This window comes from Miniopterus schreibersii (assembly GCF_964146895.1).
Source record: "Miniopterus schreibersii genome assembly, chromosome: 9".
NCBI classification, from domain to species: domain Eukaryota; kingdom Metazoa; phylum Chordata; class Mammalia; order Chiroptera; family Miniopteridae; genus Miniopterus; species Miniopterus schreibersii.
Genome location: NC_138118.1, coordinates 11,310,503 through 11,331,116, shown reverse-complemented (window position 1 = coordinate 11,331,116; position 20,614 = coordinate 11,310,503). Strand labels below are relative to the sequence as shown.

General features: G+C 51.1%; 2 protein-coding genes across 2 annotated transcripts in view; both read right to left on the bottom strand.

Annotated features, from left to right (window-relative positions):
• The window catches only part of SLC13A4 (solute carrier family 13 member 4), a 38,817-nt gene extending 36,133 nt beyond the window's left edge, over nucleotides 1-2,684 (bottom strand). The window contains exon 1 of the mRNA XM_081147253.1: nucleotides 1,031-2,684. Within this exon, the coding sequence (XP_081003379.1) occupies nucleotides 1,031-1,129 (99 nt within the window). The 5' untranslated portion in view covers nucleotides 1,130-2,684. The remainder of the gene's footprint in view (nucleotides 1-1,030) is intronic.
• A 601-nt stretch (nucleotides 2,685-3,285) lies between these two features.
• FAM180A (family with sequence similarity 180 member A) lies at nucleotides 3,286-19,246 on the bottom strand. Its single transcript, XM_081147254.1, has 3 exons — nucleotides 18,902-19,246; nucleotides 8,539-8,639; nucleotides 3,286-7,258 (listed from the first exon to the last, which is right to left on the bottom strand). Exons 1-3 carry the CDS (start codon nucleotides 18,975-18,977, stop codon nucleotides 6,914-6,916), a joined length of 522 nt encoding a protein of 173 aa, XP_081003380.1. The 5' UTR covers nucleotides 18,978-19,246; the 3' UTR covers nucleotides 3,286-6,913.
• Between the last annotated feature and the right edge of the window lie 1,368 nt (nucleotides 19,247-20,614).

The following is a 20,614-nucleotide window of genomic DNA, read 5'->3' as shown; positions in this document are numbered from 1 at the left end:
TGTTTTTAAGAAGAAGCATCTTAATCCCGTCTGCTTAACTTGACAGCTTAATCTTGGTTACCAAGTCACTCCAGGAGCTGCGTGGTGGGCGCTCTTCCCTCCCACAGACACGATTAACCTCTCAGCTTATTTCCCCTCGAGTCTCAGGGGTAGAGGGGAGCCGGGGTTAAAGCCACTGGGGGGAGGAGGGGGACAAGGAGAGAGGGAGGAGGGGGGGAAGGGGGAGGAGGGGCAGGAGGAGAGGGAAGGAAGGGGAGGGGGCCACGCGATGGTCTGAGAAGCAAGCCCAGTGCAGAGCCAAAGCTACGCTCCTCTGCTCACACCAACGGTCAAAAACTAGGTCATGGCCTAGAGTTGGGGCCTCTCGTTTCTTTTTTATCATGTCATCTGATGTTTCTCCTTCGAGAAAACAGAGAAGAAAACATGATACAAACGACGCAAGGGTGGTCACAGGGGACCGGGGCAAGATGCTGAGCTCTGCTTTCCATCCAAAGTTCAAAGGGGTCTTCGGAGATGAAGTTTTAAATCCTGGTTATCAGAGCCCATGACTGGCCCTCAGATCCATGCGGGGTGCACAAAAGCCCGCTCGGGGCCATATCCCACCCCACCCCACCCCACCCCAGGCCTGCTATCCCTCCCCCATCCTCAGTGTCATCAAGACATCTTCCTACATCTCCAGTTGCTCCCCCATACTGATGGTCACATGTTGAGCCCTGACAACTACGGGACAGGGGTGTCCTTATCGGCACACGGCCTGGCCCTGCGGCCAGGGAAGGCCCACTGATTTGTGTGACACACTCCCGCCAGCCCAGCAGCCCCCCTCTCATCTCACTCCTGGCTGGGGCTCTGGGAAGGGGGACCGGCAGCTTTTAGGAAGAAAGTATTCTAGCCTCCTCCAGAAAAACACGTCCACGTCTTCCACCCAACGGAAAAGCAGCCGAGGAGCGGCACAGGCACCCCCTTCCTCCCGCCCCCCCCCGCTTGGCCTCCCCCTGCCCCGGGGCCCTCGGAGGGTTCAGGCGGCACTCACGCTGCTGGGGTGGAGCGTGGGCAGAGGCAGAAGCAGGATCGGCACCAGGATGGACAGCAGCAGCTTCCTTGCCCGGAGCAGGCCCTTCAGCAAACCCATCCCGGACCTCTGTGCGCTCCGGGCCTCGGAGCCGCTCGGCCGGCCAGACAAACGCCTTCGCTCCTCACGGTGCACTCGGTCCGGAGAGACTTCTTAAGCCCCCCTCGGCTTCCACGCGTCCTGTGTCGTCGTGGGGCAGAACGGGAGGGCAGTTACAGCCCCTGCTCGCGCAGGAGGCCGGGCTCCTTGCTCCTGCTGTGGGTGGGATCGGTGAGCATGGTTTCATGCCCGGCCAGAAGGAACTGGGAAAGGATGGGAAGCCGGGGCATAGCGGGTTCCCTCTTTGCGGGGTTAGTAGTAGAGTAATTTCATTTTAGGGCCAGCGAAAGTCCCCTTAATCGGTGAAAATTCCAATTCCACCTCTGCTGTAGCTGTTTGTCCTTGAAGAAGTCATTTAAAGGCTTAAAAAAAATTCAAGATCCCAAGAGTACATGGTACCCTCTGTCAGTTTCTCTCTCTCCGATGGCCTGTCTTGGGCAGCACCAGTTTCACTTCCTACCTGTGCTCCTGTACCCCCTTCCTTTAAATAAAATCTAGCACCCCCTTTCCTTAAATCCAGCCCCCTGAGTTTGTCAGCAGAAGATGCAGAGTTCAGTTGGGGCTGGGCTTCTTTCCCAGGGCCTGGCACCTTCCCTGAGTTCAAATTTCCTTCCTTCAAATTGATTTCCCACTTATGATTTGCCTTGAGCCTGGGCCTCCCGAGCAGGAAGAAAAAAAAAAAGTCCCCAGACATTCCTGGTTGTCACGGGACAAAATCTAGCTGGAGGCCCACCTTAACTTCCATTCACCTATGGGAAGCCAGGCAGAGGCCCACTCCCGCAGCCAATCAGAGCGTCTGAAATTAGGAGTCAGTAGCATTTCCAAAGGCTCTCTCCTCCATTGGACCCAGCAGGGGCCTGCTGATTCTGCAGAACTTAGGCAACTTGCAAAGCTTATTTTTGTTTCTCAGGCATCCCAGGGGCTGGAGTGATGACCAACATTGTAAACATAACCCTGCTTCCCTCCAAGCACTGCTTTGTCGTAAGAGACCCTAGGACACAGAACTGGCTCTGGGAGGGCCACTGCTGACCTAGTCCTTAGGAGGAGTATGTATCTGGAGGCAAGGAGAAAAGGAAATATTAATTCTGGAGACCATTTGCCCCAGAGTATACAGCGTTAAACCTTGCAGACTTCTCTGGTGACAAAGAGCGTCCGATAAAGCATCCGAGTCAGCAGAGGGTGTGGGCCTGCAAGGAAGACCGGGTCTTTGTAGGGAGAACTGGAAGGACAGCTGCCTCTCTGGAGAAGTCTAGATGCCTGTGTCATTTCAGAAGCCCTGGGTGCCTGGATGGCAGAGGTCTTTCTGGCTGGAGTAGGTGCTCCAATGCTCCTCTCTGAGGCTTTTTACCAAAAAAGAAGCAGAAGGCTTCCTTTGGCTGGGCTTCACGGAGGAGGTGGGAGGACAGGGAAGTTGACAAGCTCAGGGACAGGGCCTTTGCAGCAGGTGGACTCTGGACTTTTGCTGCTTACAGATTGGGAGAAGCTGTTAGCCTTTCTCAGAAAGGACATGGGGGTTTGGGGCAAGGAAGAAAAGAAAAAATAAAGAAGGAAAGAAAGAGGGAGAGAGAAAGGAAAAAAGAAAGAAAACCCAAGTGTTCTGCAAGGGGTGGTCCTCAGCAGCACGGCCCTGATCTGAGAGATGCTGAGCAGAGTCAAGGGTTATGAAACCCACGTTCTTGGATTCACGGAATGTAAGGAATGGTGCTCCGAGATCTATAGCTATGCCAGTTGGGAATGATCCCCAGGGTAAAGTTAAAGTGCCTGGAAAACTGGCTCCAGAAAACCAGTTCTTCTTGACTACTAAGGCTGGTGCAACCGTGGACAGCCCAGGTCCCCTGAGAAACTACCTTGCTCTTACAGGATGGGCTGTGATGACTTATCTCTTTAAATGCATGTTAAAGACGATGGTATTTGCTACATTCGGACCTTATTTTCGTGAGGATTTCAAAACTCAGACTGGACAGTGCCACACGTGTGATGTTTTGGTGGCAAATATTAAAGAGGCTGGACAATAATAAATAGCCGTGGAAATCAACATTGCTGTTAAACCCACGGACCACTTCAAATTCCTGAGTGAGACTGGCTGAGACAACAAGGACGCCACTGAGCCTAAGAGCTCCATCATGACATATTTATTACCACTAGCGAATATTCGTTAAATAAAATTAGGTAAGGCGAGTGACACAGTATGGCCAGTCGTTCTTCAGAACTCTACCCACTTTTCAGATGAAGAGAACATTTTTCAGAATACGACAGTAAGAAATGTAAGACAAATACCACTTATATGAGGTATGGAAAGTAGTCAAACTCTTAGAAATGGAATGTGGAATGGTAATCGCCAGGGGCTGGGGGACAGGGAAAGGGGAGTTGTTGTTCCATAGATACCATTTTTCCAGATTGGAAGAGCTCTAGAGAGCTGTCACAGAACAAGAGCATGTAGTTAACATCACCATACACGAAAAAATGGTTCGGATGGTAAATTCATGTTGTCTGGTTTTTTTTACAATAAAAAAAAATACATGAAAATGGTTTGGAAAATAAGGGGTGCCATGTAAAGTCATTTAACAAGCATTTGATCTTAGACCAGGTTACCTGTGGAAACACCTTCTTACTGGTTCACCACTTAGGAGATTCTCCTTCAGTTTGGATTCAAGGTGAGCCCAGAGAGCAATGAAAGTTCCAGCACACAGATGTTTTTCAAAATCTCTTGAGTGACACCAGAGGTAGCCATGAGGGCAACTATGGAGGGAACTTCCAGAATTTCTAGATCCTCAAATTTCCCAGCAATATAGAAACAGCAGAATTGCTTCCATAAGTTACAGGCAAGTTTCCACTACAAACATCACCCGCCCCCACAGTTATCCTGTTTATGAGTAAATGTGACAAAATGTGAGTTGGTTGTGGCTGTGGTGTGTACAGTGTGGCATTAATGAGGCAAAAAGGAAGATTCCCCTTCTGTCCAGTCATCTGCTTTTCTGTTGTTGTTGTTATTAACCTTCACCTGAGGATATTTTTTTCCATTGATTTTTAGAGGGAGTGGAAGGGAGGGAGGGGGAGAGAGAGAGAAACACCGATGAGAGACACATTGATTGGTTGCCTCCCATGCGTACCCTGGCTGGAGATCAAACCTGCAACCCAGGTATGTGCCCTTGACCGGGAATCGAACCCGAGACCCTTCCGTGCATGGGATGGTGCTCTAACCACTGAGCCACATGGGCCAGGGCCAGACTCCTTTCTTGTTCATTGGGCAGAGAGGCGGGTTTCAGGGTGGCGGTCGTGAGCATATTTGGTTTTGTATGGAAATGAAGTCATGGTTAGAAAGCTTTTTGTGGGTAAACAATTAATTTGTATTCAGACTGAAATAGTGTTTAAGTATCTAGTTACTGAAAATGAAAGGTTCGTTGGTCTAAAAAAGGCCATGCCTTTCTTGTTTCTGTTTTTTTCTGTCATGTATCGCCACATAAACGTGGGCCCTGATTTATGGACACAGAAGCGTCTTTACTATTTTGTTCCAGGGTGAATGAACCACCACCCACCGCTGTCCCTGGTCTGGGACCCATCCTCCCATTCACGGATCCCCACCCTGGGCGCAGCCACCTATATCCTGACATGGTAACTGGGGACCACAGGGTGGGTCTTCCCAGCTGGTGACTGAAGGCTCCCAGACCCCTTCCGAAGGGGTGGAGCCCCAGAGTGGGATGCAGGGCTGCCGGTCAGGGCAATGACTGCACAGTGTCTAGGGACCGAGCCTCTGCTCCCCCCTCCTCACCCCACATCAAGGAAAAGTGCGAAGTGAAGGTAGATTGTGAGGCTAACCTGCCTGTGGGCAGTCCCACCCCTGTCTCCACTCTGCCCTTTGTTTCATCAGACAGCGAGACCCAAAGGAGACTGCAGGCCAGTGAGCTCAGGGTATGCATGCGGGCGGGGAGATAGTACACAGATGTTGCCCCAGGGCGCCCGGAGCTGCTTCCAGAAATGGGGGCAAAGATAATCAGAACCAGGCCCAAAGAGAGAGCTGCAGAGAGACTAAAATTAAAAAAAAAAAAGAGAGGTGAGCAGAGTGGCCATGTCAAAGAGAGCAGGTAATATTAGAGAGGAAAACTGAGCCAAAAAGCACCTATCAGTCTGCATTTGAGGGGGGTAAGTGGGCAGTGTGATTAGGGAAGAAGAAGGAGAGGGCGTGAGCTATTAGCCTGCTGAGTCTGAGACCATCAGGACACAAAGCCATGTTTTGCTCTGGTACCTTCCTCCCACATTCTAGTATTTCTCCAAAAAGATCACACAGCTGGTGCTGCCAGGCAGAACTCACGTGCTCAACGATTTTAAAGACGTCCAGACCAGCTGTTGCCCTCATCAAATAACAGTTGGTAAATACCCGTTTCAAAGGCAAATTTAGCCCAAGGAAACCTCACTCGTTCAAAGATCAGACTGTTCGTGATGTGAGCCTCCAGGACCAGGCTATAAACCCGGGAGAAGCCAGAGAGAGCTCTGAGCGAGGGAGGAATCTTTACTGGAACCCAGGCCCTTCACTCCAGGCAGGGGCCTTCATCCATTAACTCATTAACACATAATTTTAACAAGCCTAGCTATCTTATTTTTAGGCGATGGCAACTAAGAAAACAAAATGCAAAGGACAAGTGATGTTGGTGACAGATAAGAGCGCAGGCTTCTAGCCCGACAGCGAGGAAGTCAGCAGGAAAACTTGCTGGGATACAGAGTTAGCACAGCCCGGGACCTCCCGGGGTTGGAGTAACAGCCCGGCAGACCCCTCAGGTCCGGGTGTGCTATCTCAGGGTTAATGAAATGATTGTGGAAATTTCAGAAGTCCAAGAGTCTTAGCGATTATGTTATCCAACCCCTTCATTAGAATGTTTCAGAGATACTAAAAGCTTAAGGCATTTCATCTGCGTAGTTTTGGAATTACGAAGTCGATATCACTAAAATGAAAAATCAGCATTTGAAAGAGTAAAGTTCTGTCGTCTGAAAATCAGCCTTGCTTGGAGCACTGAGTTCTCTGACGATGCTAAGGCATTTGAGCATTAGGATGGAAAGGCAAGGCCGCTGGTGCCCCCCTTGGTTAGGATGACCCTCTCTGCATTGGCTTGGCTTCTCTGTTCTAAAGACAAGGCCCGCCGGTCTGTGGCAGACCAGCCTTCAGGTGAGAAAAGTCAAAACATCCAGCTCAGACAATTCCCGATGTTCTGACTCGTCTCGGTGACTTTAGAAAAGTTGAGGAGTCTACCCTTGGCTAACGTATTTATTGGCTGTAGCTCTCCCTTCTTTGTATCTTACTACAGAACCTTCAGAAGGCTGTGCGTTCAACCCAGCACCCTGATCTCTTAGGGCCAAAGAAATCTGTCCCCCATCTTCCCCCCATGCTCAAACCTCTATGACGTCTCCTCCAGCTGTGTCCTCTCTCGTGGGTGTTTGAGGCAGCCACTCAGTGTTGAAGCGGATCCTAGACTCTGCATGTCACCAGGCGAACCATTCGGCCTCTGGAGGCACCTTGAATGACCCCCTCCAGCCCTTTCTTCCGGCCCAGGTCACACTGTGACATGAATCAGATGCGCCTGTCAGGAAGCTACAACAGGTAAAGAGCATGGGGCCGAATCATTTTATCTCTGCTACTCTGAGCTGGTGGCATGTGTTGTGCTGCTGGTCTGTGTAAGTGGAGGGGAGAATGAAGAATTTCTGGATTACTGTGTGTGCTGGGCCCCGCTCCAGGTCCCGGTGCGGGCCAGTGTCTCAGGCAGACACTCTGGAGCCTGAGGACCGCAGCAGGTCCTGCCTGAGGGCCTGGAAAAGGCTAAGCAGGGACTGGGCCCAGATGTCCTTCTGGTGCCCTTGGGACAGGGCGGTGCGGTAGGCCGCGTAGGCCAGGGTCAGCGCTGTCCTTTCGAAGTCCTCTTTCTTGAGGATGCCCGGGTGGCTGGAGAGGCTGGCACTGAGGCGGCGGATGTCGGGGATGCGTTTGGGGATCACAGCGTTGCAGACGGTGCGGAAGGCCTGTGCCTTGCGCAAGGAGGCGAGCTCTTCGTCCCTGATGGAGATCTCCAGGTCTGGGCCGATCTCGAGTTCAGCTAGCAGGAACTGGCGAGAGACACGAGAGGTGGAAAGACATGAAGCGCTTGCACTGCTGAGGACCCCACAGATTTCTTCTCCCCTGCGTTCATTTGGGGAGGCAGCTGCGGAAAGGGCTTTGGAGTGCAAGGGACCTGGGTTCCAGTTCTGACATTCCCGCCAACCGTGTAACCTTGGACGAGCCACTTAACTTCTCTGAGCCTCGCTTCCCTCCCCTGTGACATGATTAGGAGCAAAAATACTTTACAGGGCTATTGTGGGGAATCAATAAGACAAACATGGACACCATCTAACACTGTCCCTGGTACAAAGCCACTATTTAATGACTATTATTTCTAGTGTCCCAGATTAATCCATTCTTCCCTTTCTCCCTCCCACCCACTGAAGATCTTCTAAGCCATGAACCGACTATTTCAGAACACTTTAAATCAGGGGCGGGGGATTGAAGGAGGCAAAGAATTATGCTAGGAATGAAGTGGGATACAGAGGCTTGTCCTCACTTCCCCCTGCTCTTTAAGGGCGGGGGTGGGGTCTGCCACATGCATCCCTTGGCTGCAGCAGGCTAGGCTGTCTCTTCCATAGCCAGATAATTCTGGAACATGGAGGATGTCAGGGCAGGAGGGGGGTGTAGACTTGGAGATCACTGTAGTCCCTCATTTAACAGTTGAGGAGATCCAGGCCCAGAGAGACACAGTGGCTTCTGCAAGGTTACATAGCCGATGGGGGGGGCAGAACCAGAACTAAAGCTCAGATCTAGAGCCTGGAATTTTACCGCTGAACCAAATAAAGCGGCCTTGGGAAATCTCCCTGCGGTTTGGAGAAGTGGGGTCTGAGTGGCGGAGTGTGAGAGGCAGAGGAAGGGAGCCTTCAGGGTGGGCCAGACGGTCAGAAGCTGGGCTGTCACAGTTGGCAGCTACCTGAGACAGGGCTCCACCGAGACAAGCGGCCGGGCATTGCCTGAACCCGAGGAAGAGTCCTGCCTCCCAGCCTCTGCCTGAGACTGTTGCCCCACTCTGCTGCTTGGGTGCTGGGAGTGGCACCTTGGGGCCAAACCTAAATCTCTAATTTTGCCTCCAGTGACCTCCTAATGCCATCATTCCCTGATCTGGCAAGTGGGAAAGGGAAGGAGATACAGGGACTACGAGGATTTGATGGCCCCCATAGTGAGTCCAGCCTAGTCCCTAAGGCAGCAGAGGCCAGTCATTTTCAGGGGCTCGGGTCACTTCTCCAAAACACAGAAAAGTTGCAATGCCGTTGGGGAGAACGTGGCCACTTGCACCCCTGCCTACCTCGTAGAGCAGTTCTACCTCCTCCAGGGAGCTCTGCAGGATGGGATTCAAGGGCATTGAGGACGATCTCTTGGGCCGATGGGCAGCAGGGAACAGCACGGCTGCAAGAAACGAAAGAATGAGCTCCATGGGCTGTGGCACTTGGCCTTCCCCCTCCGTAACCTTGAGGTCAGCCAGCCGGTCTTGAAAGTGACCGACTCGAAGCTGTGATGGTCGTGGAGATGACGGACAACGCTGGTGTGTCCCAGAGAGAGAGAGAGCTCCCAGGCATGTCAGATGTCACTATTTCAGGCCAGTGACTTCAGACCTGGCTGCTTATCAGAGTCATCCCTGAAAGCTTTGAAAATGTAGTGACCAGGGGTGGGCAAAAGTAGGTTTATAGTTGTTTGTGTGGTTATAATTATTACAGTAGCTTTATTAACTGTGTTTCAAGGACTCACAACCGTAAACCCGCTTTTGCCCACCCCTATATGTCAAGGGAACTTATGTTAAAATAAAACAGAAATGAGCAAATGGCAAACCCCTTCAAATTCAACAAATGAGTTCCCTAATTGTACTGTTCTACAGCAGTAATGCCCATTTCAGCACTTGAGCAATATGAAGTCCTGGTTTATATTTATTGACAACCCTTTTCATCAGAGGATCCTACTTCTGGCCATTCCCCAGCCCTCTGAAATACAGCTGCCAAGAATCTGCACACAGGTGACAAAGGGAAGGAAGAGAGCCGCCCCAAGACCCTGACAGGCGGCTCTAGGGGTGTGTGGAGCCAGGCTCAGGGTTCCCAGCAAAGGCCAGCTGGCTTAGAAATGCATTTGGGACAGAGTCAATTACTTGCTGATGCTGTTTCACTGTTTCTTTGTGGGTGCGTTCAGGAACAGTAGCTGGAGGGAGATGGATGGGCGGCTATGGGTAGAGAAGGTAGACAGGGTAACGAGAGTTAGGACCTCACTGAGGACAAGTGAAGGGGAAGACAGAATGTTACAGAGTGTGGGAATAATCTTTATAAAGTGCAGTTCTCTGGGTGGCGTCGGGCTGGGAGCAGGCAGCCCTGCCCACCCCGAGGCCCCTGGGTGCACCAGGGCGCAGAGCAGACAGGATTGGCAAGCCTGCTGCCGGCTGAGAGAAAAGGGTACAGCTTCTTGCACCTAAGGTAGCTGGGCAGGGGGATATGTCAGATGTTCAATCCTAAGTCAGACCCCCTTGATCTTAGACGACCCTTCTTTCTGCTGCAATATGCTGCCTTTCAAAACAGTTGTTCAAGCCCTGACTGGGCATGAACCACCAACACAGCAATTAAAAGCAAAACATAAATAATTGCCTAGGGAGATTTTGGGTAAACCTCATATTCTGGGAGATGCTCCCAAAGGCATAAATGAGAAAGTAAGAGTCTCTATTTGGCTGGCACCCTGAGTCCAGAAGCAGTAAATGAACACATTGTGCCACTTGAGGAAGTTATGTCTTAGAAGTACTTAACATAAAGCACGTCATTTAAAAAAAGAATGAAAAATGTACAGTTTCTTCGACACGGGGTTGTAGTCTCCCAGAAAACTGGGTAACTAACTAAAAAATCTGAGACTCTGAGGTAGGTAGCGCCCCCTGAAGTTGTGCGAAGCACAGTTTGCATAACCATGCATGACAGCTCCGCTTCGTGGTAAAGGTGGCCTGGGGCCATCAAGAAAGGGCCCGCGACGTCCAGTGTACCGTGTTAAAGACGGCAGGAGCTGCATGGGCATTTTAGAAAAAACGCAGTGCAACGTGATAGAAACAAAACATCTTTGCTATAAAGACGTTTCCTGAAAAGCTCACTGGTAGGAATCTCCCACTCCCTGGAAATAGCAGGTTGGGTGGAGTATTGCTGTAATATTGCTTTCTCTCTACTTATTTATTATCTATACCACAAGTTCCTCTGGGGTTGGGATAAATATGGTTTTAGGTTTCTGGCCCCAGCAGATCCTGGCAGGCTTCTGGGCCGAGCCCTAGGTGCCGCCGTAGGTTCACCAAACCCTGCCCTGGGGGAGACCTTGGCAGGCAGTGACCTCTGCGTCCCCAGGCCACGGTGGGAAGGGGCCTGCGAGCTCCAGAGCAATGTTTCCTAGCCTAGCGCTTTAGCAGAATTTGTTCTCTTTGCCAGAGAAGTGCCAATTTCCCACAGAATCAGAGGTTTTGGGGCCTCTCTGTTCGCTCATTGCCTCTGCCTGTAGTTTTCGGTGGAGCTCAGGAGAGTGAGGCGTCTCCTGCTCCTCAGTTCACAAAACCTTGACTGCACATTAGCATCACCCAAGGGGCTTTAACAAAAACTGGTGCCTGCCCTGGCCGGGGTTCTCAGTGGTTAGAGCGCTGGCCCATGCACCGAAGGGTCGCAGGTTGGATTCCTGGTCAAGGGCACATACCTGGGTTGCAGGGTTTTCTGTTGTTGTTGTTGTTGTTTTTAATATATCTTTATTGATTTCAGAGAGAGGAAGGAAGAGGGAGAGAGAGATAGAGACATTAATGATGAGAGAGTCATCGATAGACTCCCTCCTGCACGCCCCTGACTGGGGGTCGAACCCACAACCCGGGCATGTGCCCTGACCGGGAATTGAACCCCGATCGCCCGGATCCTAGGGCGATGCTCAACCGCTGAGCCACGCCCGGCCGGGCTGGGTTGCAGGTTTGATCCCCGGCCCTGGTTGGGGCACATATGGGAGGCAACCAACTGATGTTTCTCTCTCTCCACCCCCCCTCTAAAAAAAAAAAAATCAATGAAAAAATATCCTCAGCTGAGGATTAACAACAACAAAATACTGGTGCCTGGGTCCCAGGTCCAGAGGTTCTGACTTAATCGAACTAGGGTGCAACTGAGGCAGTAAGATTTTTAGAAGCTTCCTAGGTGCCTCTAATGGCAGCCAGGGCTGAGGACCAGAGGGTGCGTGACCACGGTTGTGGAGAAGATGCTCCCTCGGCCATACGGCCTCTCTCAGGTGGGCCCAGTGGCTCTCAACCTTGACTATACATGAGAATCATCTGGGAGTTAAAAAAACCCAAATGCCCAAGGCCACTCCCAGGCCAGTTCCTGGGCACCTCTGGGGTGGATGAAGGCATCAGAACTTTTTATGGCGCCCAGGTGATTATAACGGGCAGGCAGGGTTGATAACCACTGGGCATCCAGATCCACAGCCAAGCACACGACACCAAAGTGCAAAGCTCACTCCCACCTGAGGCCTTACAGGATCATCTGGAGGCCAAGGCAAACGAGTAGAGACACAAAGAGGGTGTGTGCTTTGACTGCTTTCTCCTTGGTGGGAGATGACACCAGGGCCAGACCTGGCCCTAGACTAAGGTGTGACCTGTTCCTATGAAAGTGTAGATGAACCCTCTTCTCGGGTTAGGATCTGAGAGCAACTTTACTTCTCTAATTCTTCTTCCAGAATTTCTCTCTTATTATGAAATTAAAAGTACTGGTTGCCTTAAAAACATTCACCCCCCCGCAGGCGAAGCGGAAAGGAGGGGAGCAGCCAGCTCTGGGCCTGCATCTCAGCGGCTGCCCAGGCCTCACGCCGCATGAATGGGGCCGGGACACCTTCATCTCCGCTGGAGATGCTGCATGTTATGTCTGCTCCATACAGTCACTCCAGATGTTTTTGTCCATAAAGGTGAAGTCTGGACCCTGCAAGAAATGTAAGTGCCCAAAACAAGGGCTTCCAGAGGTATGTGTGCAAAGCTTGAAACTAGACTTGCTCCCACTTGGTGAGAAAGCCAGCCCTGTTCCCCCAGGAAGCCTTCCCCGGGAGCCTGCTGCACACTGTGGTCCCCTCTCTGTCCTGTGGCTTGTGCATCCCCCGCCCCCCCCCCCCCCCAGCTCACATCTTGCCCGCTACCCAGCTCCCAGGGCAGAAATGGGCTCCACACTTCCTCTGCTTGACCTCAGTGCCTGCGTGAAGCTGGGCGCTGAGTGCAGGCCCAGTGCCTATATTTTGGAGTGATAGTATAAAAACCCAAACAGCTGTTAAAAATAAAAAAGAACAACAAAACAGAACATCCCTGGAGACTCTCCCACTCATGCTTTGCTGGGCTTTCTTCCTTTCCCTTCCGTCCCATCTCCCAAATTTATGGAGGTCATTTTAAGTTCAGCTCCCGCCTCACTGCCAGCCGTTGGGCAGCACAGTCTTTGCAGGGCTGATCGGAAGAGACCTGAGTGCTCCTCCTGGACTGCCATTAGCAAGGGCACCTTCTCTGAGGGAGGAGAGAGAGGGGCATGGGCTGGGGAGACCAGGGACTGACTGGCAGAAGGACCCCGCACCCACCTAGGCACCACCTGAGCACTGAGATTTGGGCAAGAAGACTGCTGGCACAGTTTTGTCAAAATCGCTGACCTTGTGTACTTTTTTGGTGTAAAACTGGGCCAATGTGTTTCACTCAATGCTCCACACCCAGCTCACTCTCCAGCTATTTCTTTAGGGTGTAAATGAGCCACGAGGGCCACTCAGTGTAAGGGGACAAGAGAGACTCCCAGTGTCCTTGTATGCCAGTCTGCTGCACGGGCTGGCTTTGGGGCAGGGAGCTGTGAGCTCTCCCTGCACTCGCCGACAGATGAGCCTTGGGGAGAAATTGAGTGTTTACGATTCTGTTGGACAAACCAGCACAGACCAGAACAAACGATTCACTTGCTGAAGGTCATGCCGCGTGTGCTGAGTTAGTGCAGAAATTGGACCCGGACATGCAGGAACCATGTGTCCCAGCATGTTCTGTCCATGTCTCCTGTTGAAAGACACGTTTAGACCTCAGACCCAAGTTGTTAAATTGCGGAGCTCAGGTGTAACAGCGGCTCAGGAGCCCACTGTGTGCCCAGCAACGTGCTTTGTGCTTTCCAGGTGCACCTTGTGAGGTAAGTATTCCTATCCCATCTTAGAGATGCAGAAACGTGGAGGTTAAGAAACTTGTCCTGGGCCATCCGATTTGCTTGCTATAGGGTTGAGATTAAAACCCAGATCTCACAGACTCCAAACCCACTCTCGCCAACAGGGTGAACAATGCTATCTTTTTGTAGGCACATCCGCCCAAAGTCTGGATGTTCCTCAGTTATGAATAACTATAGGAAGGAAAATGTTAATTGTGAATGGATGAATGGATATGGTCTAAAACATATTCTTAAATGGAGCACACGTATTTTAAAAGATCTCTAACTTTGATTTATAATGTGATATAAAAGGTCGTATGACTACAACCCAATGCTCGCTCTTACACAGATCCTCACCTCCCTTGCTCCCTCTGCTCCTGTGCAGTCACTTGGCATGAAGTCCCACCGCCTCCTTCCCGCCCCGCAGCTGCACCTGCGCACCTGAGTGTGGCTGGAGCAAAACACAGCTGTTGTCTCACTGGAAATTCGGGTCGTTATTCTCACGTGGCCCTTACATGCTGCCCGACCCTTCCCCTTATTTCCCAGTTCCTCTCTATTTCTCTGCGGAACAGACGATGATGACTTTACCCCCTCTGCTTCCTCCCTGAGCCAGTCACCGCCTCCTGCCCAGATACCGACTCCTGTCACTGTGCATGCTCCTGTCTACAGCCGACTGTCCCAGGTATGTGAAGTCTCCAAGAAAAATGTGGCTCACCTCTCCACCTTCTCTCCTATGTGGCTACTTTCCCCCTCTCCACTGGATCGTTCACATCAACATGAAAACATGTCACTTCTTCTATTAAAAAATATCCCTCCTCCCTGTCTGCTCCCCCCCGCCCCGCCTTCAGATTGCACAGTTTTGGCCTCATCTTGGGCTGTCTCCTCTCTCCTGCCCTCCTCACTTCCCTACTGGCTTTCAGCTTTTTATTTCCAGGCCAGACTTTTATATCCAGCTGCCTACAGGAGTCTCCTTGCGGACGTGGAGCAGTGATCTCTCCTGATCCCCAGCCCAGTCCCAAGCCCCAACACACACACGTAAGAGCACACACACATGCACACACAGATCTACTTCTCTAACTGTCTTCCCATCTCTCTCAGTTGCTCGGGCCCCAAACCTGGGAGCCATCCTTGACTTTTAATTTCTCATTCCACATCCAACTAACCGGTCAGTCTTGTTGGCTGTACCTTCAAAATAGAACTGGACTCTGGCTACTTCCTGCCACATCCTTGCTAGCTCCCTGGTCCAAGCCTTGAGCCCCTCTCTGATGGTGTCTCTGCTCCCATCCTGGGCTCCTGCCCCCATTCTCTTCTTACAGAAACTAAAGTGATTCTGTGCAAACACAGGTCAGATGATGTCATTCCTCTGCCCAGAGCCCTCGATGGCTTTCCGTCTCACTTAGTAAAAGCCAGAGTTCTTCAGATGGCCGCCAGGAACTACACGACTAGACTTCTCACTCCATCTGAACTCATCTGCTCTTCCCCTGGCGCATGCTTCCCCAGCCACAGGCCTTCTCGCTGTTCCTTGGGCACACCACACATGCTTCCACCACAGCCTTTTGTCCTTCTGTTCCTTCTGCCTGGAATACCCGTTTCCTTCAGGTCTTTAGTCACCACCTCAGGGAGGCCCTCCCTGATTACCTTATTGAAAATCATAATCCTTGATACCCTCTAACCTGTCCTGACTTTATTGCCATCTGACAAACCAGATGCGTTGTTTCTATATGTTTGTTGTCCATTTCCCCTCCCTAGAATGTCAGCTCCACGAAGGCGTGGGATGCTGTCCCTTTTGGTCACTACCGTATTCCCAGTGCCCAGCATCCTGCCCAGGGCTGTTTGTTAAAGGAATGAACGATTCCATAGAAACACATTAACTACCTTTGTCACTAAGCTCTGTTCTTTTCAAACAGAGTGCTTCACTAAATCTTTCTCTTTCTAAACAGGGTGATTTTAGAACTTATTCGCAGTCCTAGGACCTGGTTAATCATCAGAAAGTAGATGTTGTCTCCTGTCTCCCATGCTCTGTCTTTATCTCTGAGGAGCCCCTATTCTGGCCTGGGAGAGGCTACTTTTAATGATCTCGGTCAAGGCTGGCACCTGTCTGCTCCAGCCCTCAGTCCGTCCAAGTTCTCTTGCTCAGACATATAGGCAGAAGAAGGCTCTCTGAATGAAGGAGCCTTCTTTCCTTTGAGTTTTTATAATCTGGGATAAAAACCACCCCTTCTCCCCTCCCCTCCGCCAGGAGGTTCAATATAACAGAGCAGCACCGAGGCTCACCACGGTTTCCACTGAGCTGCGAGCAGCGTCTGTACCAAAGAGCTTGTTGGAAAGGATTCCGACTGCAGGCCGCTTCGAGCCAAAACACAACCATATTTTTAATGAATCAGTTGAAGCAGCTCTATGGAAAAGGCCAGTGGGTGTGGAAAGGAAACGCTCTGGTTTATAAAAGATCTTTTGCCAGATCCTACTGATGTCATTAACTTTTCTGCTCCTGGGCCAGCCCTTTAGAAACACAGTGATATTCTGAGCGAGCCAGGATCTTGGCCCGGGCGCTGGGGTCCAATGGGAGTGCTTCTGGAAGGGCTTCTGTGAGTCGGCTCCCCTTGGCCAGATGGTCCCACCACCCAGGGAAGCTCCCGGCTGCTGGGAGGAATGGAGAGGGGTGAACGATAGGGAGGCTCTGCTGCCATGGACCTGGGGTGGGGGTCAAAATCCAGTTCTGTCCTTGCTGCTGAGTGATTTGGGACACATTCCCTCTTTGCCTCACTCCAGCTTTCTTACCTGTATGTCGTCAGAATAGCATCTGCCTCCTGGAGTGACTAGAGTAAACGAGGTGTCCTCAGGAATGCTCCTCCTAGTCCCTTAGCACTTTACTGACCGATGGCCCTTTGCTTCACTTACGACTGAAAACTCACATAACACTGAAATGGACACCTGAAAATGACTTAAATTCCACTTTAGTTCCACTTGAATTCCCTTCCCTATTACATTGCTTTCAAAAGAAATAATTTGTGTGTATTTAATAAAAACAGCTATTATATAGTAGTTAATGCATAGATGTTTTTTCTCAAGACCGGCTCGTTCCCTCCAGGCCCCCTAGCACTGCCCTGGCAGGAGCTGGGCCCGCTGGGACTTGAGCCAGGTGTGGCCACCTAACCACAGGGGAGTCATTTGGCCTTAATCAGGCTGGCGGGGCTGGAGCAGTGATCCTGGCCTGGGGAAAGCTACCTCCCAGGGCAGAATCCTAGACAGCGCCTCTTAGGGAGAATATTACCGGTAGGAAAAGGGATGGCCCAACAACAGGGTGTGTTGCCGTTGGGTTTATGTGTGGGTGCAGGACTGGGTGGGGGAGGGTGGAGGCCAGTGGTGATGGGAGGGGGGTGGGGTGGGGGTGGGGTTTGAGGAAAGAGGAGCTCTTAGGGGGTGGTCACCCTGACACTGTTTCCAAAGGGAATGCTCCAAAATTAGACCTGGGTTTGGGGTGGGAATGGGATAAGAATGAAGATGAAAGGAACAGTAAATACATTTGGAAAAACTGTTTTTATTTGGGTGTGATGCCCAGCCATCTTTAAGGAAAGATGGCAATTGAGTAGTCCTTTTAAAAAAAAATGTTAAAAGTGAGGAAGGATCCACTATGCAGAGGACTTCGGATGGTGGCTGGAAGGACTCCGTATCATTTGTTGACTCCACACTGACGTGAACCACGAATCTAGCTTAACACCAGCTGCCGCACCCAGGCCTCGGGTTCAGCCGAGCGCGTCCTGGTTGTTACTGTTGTTGGGGGCAGACCTTCCCCCGTGAGGACCCCGTGGGGCCAGAGCAGTTGCTCCCAGGATGTTGCTATAGGACCAGCTGTTGACAATCTCAAACTCTCTTTAATGAAATTATTTCATTTTCTAAGTGGCTAACATTGATATAGTGCTTCATCATTTACAAAGCATTTTATTTACCTTTTTAATCTGACCCTCACAACAGCACAGCGAAGGTAAGTTTTGGTATTGTTAATATGGTACCTGTTAGTGAACTAAAGCTCAGAGAGGTTAAGAGACTTGTCAGAGGTCACACAGCCCCTTTAGAGGCAGAACTCAAATCTTTGAGTTCCTTGCAGCGTAGCTCGTGATGCTGTGGTCGTGTTTACAAGCCTTGTTACAAACCAAATCATCTCATCTGGCTTTCTAACAGCCTGTGCGTTAGGAACAGCGGATTTTATCATCTCTTCTTTATAGGCTAAATAAGTAAGGCCCCCAGTGTCACACAGGGTAAGTGGCAAGACATAACTCCCATGTCTCTTTGCTCTCTGCTTCCAAGTGTGGCCCCTAAAGTTTGTGCACATGTTGAGTAGGGTGGTGTGTGTGTGTGTGTGAGAGATGGTGGTCTTTCCAGAAATAAAGGAAAATGCTATACATTAATTATTTGCCCCAGGGCAATCATCATTTCACAGCTCATCTCAGAGAACTGGCAAGTCCCTAAGCTCAGGCTTAAAAATGAGGGACTAAAATCCCAAATAAGTACAGTGCCCAACCCCCCTCCATCTCAGCTCCATCTGCCCTGTGCCCTTTGTTCCCACCGGCTGGTCCTTCATCCCTGACACTCTCCTTGGGACCCAGGAGGCTCATCCTTCCCGCCCTGTGCCAGTCTTCAGTCTAGTTCTGATCTCTAGAAACACCTATGAGCCTGGCTTCTCTTTCCAGTTCTTTCCCGGAGAGAGAGACCTCAGTTGACTTTAGGTGGTGGGCGGGAAGATTCTGGTTCAGATTGGCACGAGTGGTCAGCACTCTTGGTCCCTCACTTCCTGACGTGATAAACTCTAACAGGCTGGAGGTGCTGTCACCGTCTGCCACCTGGAGCTGGTCTGGGGCACAGAGAAAAGATGACATGCCAGCTCTGAGGAACTGCACCACGAGGGCAAGGAAGTTGGCCATGAGGGTCAAGACCATGCCGGCTCCTCCCTTGAAGAGGGGGACTGGTGGCCAGTGGGGGCAGCTGGCAGGTAGACTCGAGGATGCTGAAGAATCGCCCCTCCTCTCCTGCCACTGGGCCTGCTCTGCCAGGCTGGAAAGACGTGTCCACCCCCGGACAGGCTCTCCAGGTAGCACCTGGGTGCCCACACTCCCATCCTGTTGGCATCGGACCTGGGCACCTGCTCTGCGCACGCCGGGCCCAGCTGCAGAAGCCTGGGGGAGGGAACTGTGGGGAGTGTGTCCACATTCTGTGAAGCAAAGGTGGCCTCGTTCTGCCGTGTCAGAGAGGGGTGCCCTCTGCGTGCCCCATCTTGCTCAAGTCCCCTTAGCTGCTTTGATTTTTTTCCAGTGGCATTTTCCCTGTCACCTTCTAGCACCTTCTAATGTGCCAAGGAGCATAAAGCAATCTGCAGAGATGAGATTAAAGGAGGGCTTTGGGCTTCTAATTTCCTCTCCCCCACCCCCCAATTCCTAATTGTACTTAAGAAAGAATGATGAACATCAGACGAATAAATAAAAAGCAACTCACCCCTGCTCCACCTGCGGGACACAGTGGCCTGAGCATCGTAGCACAGCAGCAGCAGCAGCAGCGTCTTCCAGCACATCTTCTCCTCCACCAAGGGGAGAAGCTGCCCTCAGCCCCGGCGGGACCCCAGGAGCCCCAGGTGTGCCCGTCCCGGTGCCCCTGGGAGTAGGTACAGTTCTTCCCACCCTTCCCTTCCCCAGGAGCAGACGCCCTGTCCCGCCTCGGGAGGTGGAGGCAGAGGCTGCCTCCTGGGGGCACGGGAGTGGGGACCCGTCCTCTTGCGACTCTCTCTGGGATTGGGGGACTGGGCTGCCACAGAGAGACTCTGTTTTTGAGCACATCTGGAGTGACTCACGGGGCATGTGATCTCCTTGGCAGTGGGGTGGATAAATATAAATTCTGTACTTGAGTTCCATGTGTTGGATGCGCCCACTGGAATTTTTCTTTAACAAACAGACTCGTGGAACTTGTTAGAGAGCCCGGCGAAGGGCTGGCTGCTGTCCCTGTGCACACACATACCAGAGCCAGGCGAGGGCCGCGGGGGGAGCTGGGGGCTTGGCTCGCAGACGCCCGGCTGGTGGAGCCCAGAGTTGCCTTGAGGACAGCAAAGTCATTGCAGTGTCTGGGCTGAGTGTCACGTCCTTCTCTGGAGCTAGACTTAGCGATATTGGCACCCTCAGCCGGGGCTAGAGCCTTCGCCAGGGTCTGCAGGGATGGCAGTTGGTAATGTCTGTGCAGGTGCCCATAGGTGACCCCCTTTCCCCCTTCACATTCATGACACCCTGCTTGCTGGACTGTCTAGACCTGGGACCAAACCACTTTGATTCTCCCAAGCAAAATGTAGTGTTTTTCTGTGATAATTTTGTTTTGGGTATTTAATTAATCAACAAATTATTTTTATGGAGATGTAATTGACATATAAGATTGTGCGAGGTCAAGGTGCACAATGTGTTGGTTTGGTACGTGTGTATATTTGCAGTGTGCTCATCAGTGTCATGTTAGTGAACACCTGTGTCACACCACAGAATTGTCATTTCTTCTTTTTTGAGGTAACAACATTTAAGATCTATGATCATTTTCAAAGTACTGTCACAGACACCATGATTTTGTCCAATACCGCTTCCTCACCCCCTCTGAAATTATGGACGTGGGATGCTAAAGCTTGAAGGGCATTTGCAGCTGATGGACCTGGTGGGTTTCCAACCCGTGGAAGTGGTGGCCAGTGTGAATAGGCCACTCCTCTTTCATCTCTTATAAGAAGTTGCTTGAAAAAAAAGTGACTATAAAATTTGAAAACTGCCAGGCTGGTGTGGCTCAGCGGTTGAGCATTGGCCTATGATACAGGAGATCGAGGTTTGATTCCTGGTCAGGGCACAGGCCCAGGTTTCAGGCTCGATCCCCAGCAGGCGGCATGCAGGAGGCAGCCGATCAATGACTCTCATCATTGATGTTTCTCTCTCTCTCTCTCTCTCTCTTTCCTTTCTTCTCTCTGAAATCAAGAAAATATATTTAAAAAAATTGAAAGCCATTGATATCACTAATATTAATAATAAGTAGTGGGTGTTAATTTTTCCAGGCACCGTGTTTGGTGCTCTCCTTGTGTTAATTGATTTAATACTCACACCAAGCTATGAGATCAGTATAGGGCAGTACTCTCCAGCAGAAGGATAACGTGAGTCACAAATGTAATTTAAAGTTTTCTAGTAGCCACGTTAA

Coding starts and splice junctions, on each gene's coding strand:
- FAM180A (XM_081147254.1), bottom strand. CDS start 18,977: ATGTGCTGGAAGACGCTGCTGCTGCTGCTGCTGTGCTACGATGCTCAG. Junction 8,640..18,901: donor GTCCCGCAGGTGGAGCAGGG/GTGAGTTGCTTT, acceptor CGTTTCTTGCAG/CCGTGCTGTTCCCTGCTGCC. Junction 7,259..8,538: donor AGGTAGAACTGCTCTACGAG/GTAGGCAGGGGT, acceptor GTCTCTCGCCAG/TTCCTGCTAGCTGAACTCGA.